The 4,072-nt window shown below is 39.2% G+C and overlaps 1 protein-coding gene across 1 annotated transcript in view; it reads left to right on the forward strand.

Moving 5' to 3' along the window:
* Positions 1-2,050: 2,050 nt before the first annotated feature.
* The window catches only part of COQ2 (coenzyme Q2 4-hydroxybenzoate polyprenyltransferase), a gene marked incomplete at its 5' end in the record, with an annotated part of 5,468 nt that continues 3,446 nt past the window's right edge, over positions 2,051-4,072 (forward strand). The window contains 4 exons of the mRNA XM_010082925.1: positions 2,051-2,172; positions 2,403-2,488; positions 2,992-3,125; positions 3,551-3,739. Of these exons, the coding sequence (XP_010081227.1) occupies positions 2,051-2,172; positions 2,403-2,488; positions 2,992-3,125; positions 3,551-3,739 (531 nt within the window). The remainder of the gene's footprint in view (positions 2,173-2,402; positions 2,489-2,991; positions 3,126-3,550; positions 3,740-4,072) is intronic.

Consider the following 4,072-nt stretch of genomic DNA (forward strand, 5'->3'; position numbering starts at 1 on the left):
AACCTGAATGATTCTATGATTCTATAACTCTGTGAATTAACTGAGTACATGTCCACTTGTCTCCAGTATCACCAGTGGTTCCTTGCAGAGCGCAGGCACAGGGCTCCTTGTTCAGAAATTCCTCTGTTTCTGTCCGAGATGCCTGCAATTTGTCTATGTTTCCTCCTAGAACAGTAGAAATAATTTTCTTTTGTATATTTCTCCATCTAGGACTCTAAGTCTTCTAGTTTGCTTACTTCTGTGTAAGATAAAATATATGTTATACCTATCCTCTAGGTAGTACTTGACCAAGTTTATTTTTCAGCTTTTTTTTTTGCATGACAGAACAAAATAGATAACTCTTTTTGCTGCACTTGCCAGTTATGATCAACTCAAGAACTATTTTATTGTTTATTTTCAGGAGTAGGGGTTTCCTTGAGTATTGTTCATTTCTTAATGAGAATGGCTGTTCCAGAGGATCACGCCCAACCCCGAGCTAATCCTGTTATGTTGGATTTCTTATCTCCCATTTCTTCAGAAGAGGGAAATGAACAACAGGCAGTGCCTAGTGGCAGGTGTTGAAATGTGAAGAGGTGCAGGCTTGAAGGGGAACATCCTGGTGATGCATCACTTTTTGCTCGTCCCATTTTCTGTTCCTAAGGCCAGGCTGGATGAGGCTTTTGAGCAACCTGGGCTAGTGGGAGGTGTCCCTGCCCATGGCAGGGGGTGGGACTGGATGGTCTCTGAGGTCCTTTCCAACCCAAACCTTTCTGTGATTCTGTATTGTTTCTCTGGGTTTCAGTGCTGATCTGGTATGTGAAGCTCTTCTTTCAGCACTGTTGGATTTGTGCTGTTGGGCAGGCGATGAATCCGTTCAGCTTTTCTGGCAGCTTTGTATGGTTTTGGGTTGGGTGGTTATTAACAACCACATACGCTAAAAATTTTTGATGGGGTGGAGTGTGCAATTAGTAAGATGGGATTTTGAATATAATGAATTCATTTATGCATTAAAAATTATGTGGTTAAATGTAAAGTTTTAAAAATTCCCACTGCAGCTCTTCCCTATGTACCTTAGAAGGATATCTTCAAGGGCAATAGAGGCCAGGTCAGTTGACTTGTGTTGGTGATGGCAGTTTGGGGTGTTGGATTTTATTACAGGTTATTTGGTAAATGTTTTCTTTGCTTTAAATGAAACACCCCAGATTTGGTTACGAGGTGCAGTGGAATTGATGTCAAGTTCAGGTTTAAACTGCAAAAGTAGTGTTTGAAGTTTAACGTAACCTGGTTGCAAGGGGCAGGAGAACTAACTAAGAGTTTGTTTAAATTCATATCATTAAAGCATATGCAGAACACTTTATACATACATAATATCCTGTAAAAAGATGGCTTTCAAACCTCTTTGAATAGATTTTACACCATTTTATTCATCAACATGCAAAAGTTTTATCTTTTCCTTTTGGTGATGTTCACCGTAACTTGCCATACATTTTGATTTAACTTCTTTCTGAGATTTATTTCTTACTTCAGTTTGCCTTGTGTGATTTCCTGTTCCAGACAGTTCTGAACTCCATTGTATCCCAACTAGGATTAAATTAATTGTTCTTTTGCTGTTATTAACAATGTTTACGTGTGCTAGAGGAGCCCTGCACCATCACTATATTTTACAGGGTCATCACTTTAAAGCGTTTAAGCACAGAAGTGTTGCTTGAAATTTAGATAGTTACCTCACAACTTTTTAAGTCTGTTTTGTTTTGCTTTTTTCCTAAGGTAATAAAATTTATATAGAAGATGTCTACAGTGGTTCTAATCGGCCTCATTGCACACAAGTGGCACTTTATTTCTGCTCTAGTTTTTAAAGTCCGCATGCTTTTATTATAAGTGCTGCCACTTAGAAATACAACATGATGACATGCTGGGTTTGTATCGTTGAAGGAACCCCATCTCATCCATTCTGGGACATGTTTCTATTTATTTTTCTGCTTATATGCCAATGGTGTGACTTTTAATTTTAAGATACCTTGGAATGTGTTATGTTGGATTTGGTATTAATGTTATTCTTTCCTTTTTTTAGGTTGTGAGAACAGCAAGTAGGCCCTTGGCAGCTGGTGATATCTCCACTTTTCAGTCCTTCGTTTTTCTTGGGGGACAGCTTAGCCTGGCTCTTTGTGTGCTTCTGTGTCTGAATTACTACAGGTGATGTACAAGTTATCTTTTGGGTTTTAAAATTTGATTTCTGGTTCAGAGTTAAGCATGGAGATTTTGAGCAGAAAAGGTGGTGGGGGCAGAGGGAGGAGGTTATTAGTCATGGAGTTGAATTGAAAGTGAAAGAACTCATTTGGTACTATGTGCAGCGTCTGTAATGCTGCACTGTATGTTGTGATCTTTAGACTTGCAAACAATAAATCTCTTGGTGCTTTTTATAGTATCATTCTGGGAGCCGCCTCTTTGTCTCTTGTGATCACGTACCCTCTGATGAAGAGAATAACATACTGGCCACAGTTAGTTTTGGGTGAGCTGGACATATTTTTACATTTTTTTTTTCTTCAGATGTGGTTTTTGGGGTGTTCTACAAATTAGTAATTGAACTTCAGCAATCTGATTTTATATAACTTTTTATTAAAATAAAAATACCTTAGAGACAAAGTTTTGTTGTGCCAGAGGCTTCTTAAACAACTTGTAACACATCTGAGAGTTGATGTTTGGATTTGTTTTTCTTTTTTTGTTAAAAATCAGTTCTTTATTTTGACAGAAAGAGGGAGAAAATAAATATTTGTCATTTGAGAACCAGCTTTTTTTTGAGGTTATCTCAAAACCTTTCTTAAACATGCATTTGTCCCATTTCAGTCTTCAGCCTCTAAAATAACTTCTGCACAAAAACTAGTGGTGCCTGTGTTTCAGTTTGAGCTACTAAAACATATCTTTGTATCTCATCCTACGTGTAATTTAGATTGGTCCTGGCCACCTTGTAACTATTTTCTTTTTTTTTTTTTTTTTTTTTTTTAATGTTTTTAGGACTTACATTTAATTGGGGAGCGCTTCTTGGCTGGTCTGCCATCAGAGGTTCGTGTGAGTGGGCTGTGTGTTTGCCCTTATACTTCGCTGGAGTCATGTGGACGCTGGTGTATGATACCGTTTATGCACATCAGGTAGAGTAACAGTGGGAAATTTTAGATAGCTGTGTACGTTTGTGTGTTTAATTTACAACTTTGCTGTAACCTGTTGCAGTTCTTCACCCTCAGCTGGGCTAAAGCAACGCCAAAGGAACCCCACCCCTTGGACCTTTTATTGCTGTTAGCAAATGTTTTACATACCAGGTGGAAAGCTGGAAGTATCATGCACTTTGTGTGCTTCTGGATTTGCACTGTGTCAATAATTTTGATGGTATATTGGCTCTTGGCTGCTAAAGCAGCTCTAACAACCAGCTTTCTAATTTAAATTTTAATGTAGGGACCTACCAAAGCACTTAAATTGGGTTCCTAGTAAGAAACTTGAGCAATGACCCCCTTTTCATTTTCCTTATAAAGTGGCAGTTGGATTGTGGATTTTTTGCTAATTCATCCTTTCGTTCTAGGATAAGAGGGACGACGTCATTATCGGTGTGAAGTCAACAGCGTTACACTTCAAGGAGGATACGAAGCAGTGGCTCAGTGGCTTCAGCCTTGCAATGCTCCTGAGTTTGTGCATGGCAGGAATGAATTGTAACCAGACGTTCCCGTATTATTCAGCTGTGGCTGCTGTAGGGGCTCACCTAGCGCACCAGGTTTGATGGATTTCTTGATACTTTTTCCACGTGAAAATTCTGGATAAGAAATCAGTGTGGTTTTCAACTCCCATCAATTTGCTAACTACCTAAAAAACTGTGATGGGTTTGCCTTTGGCTGGGGGCCAAACCACACACCCCCTCCCTCAATTCCCCCCCTCACCCGAGGACAGGGGAGAGAATTAAAGGGGTAAAGGGAAAAAAGGACTTATGGGTTGAGATAAGAACAATTTAATAACTAAACTACAATAATATTGAAAATAATCCAGTATACAAATGAGTGACACACAGTGACACTGCCCCCCACCCCATGACCAAGGCTCAGCCTGTTCC

This window comes from Pterocles gutturalis, unplaced genomic scaffold (genome assembly GCF_000699245.1).
Source record: "Pterocles gutturalis isolate BGI_N339 unplaced genomic scaffold, ASM69924v1 scaffold7760, whole genome shotgun sequence".
Lineage (NCBI taxonomy): Eukaryota > Metazoa > Chordata > Aves > Pterocliformes > Pteroclidae > Pterocles > Pterocles gutturalis.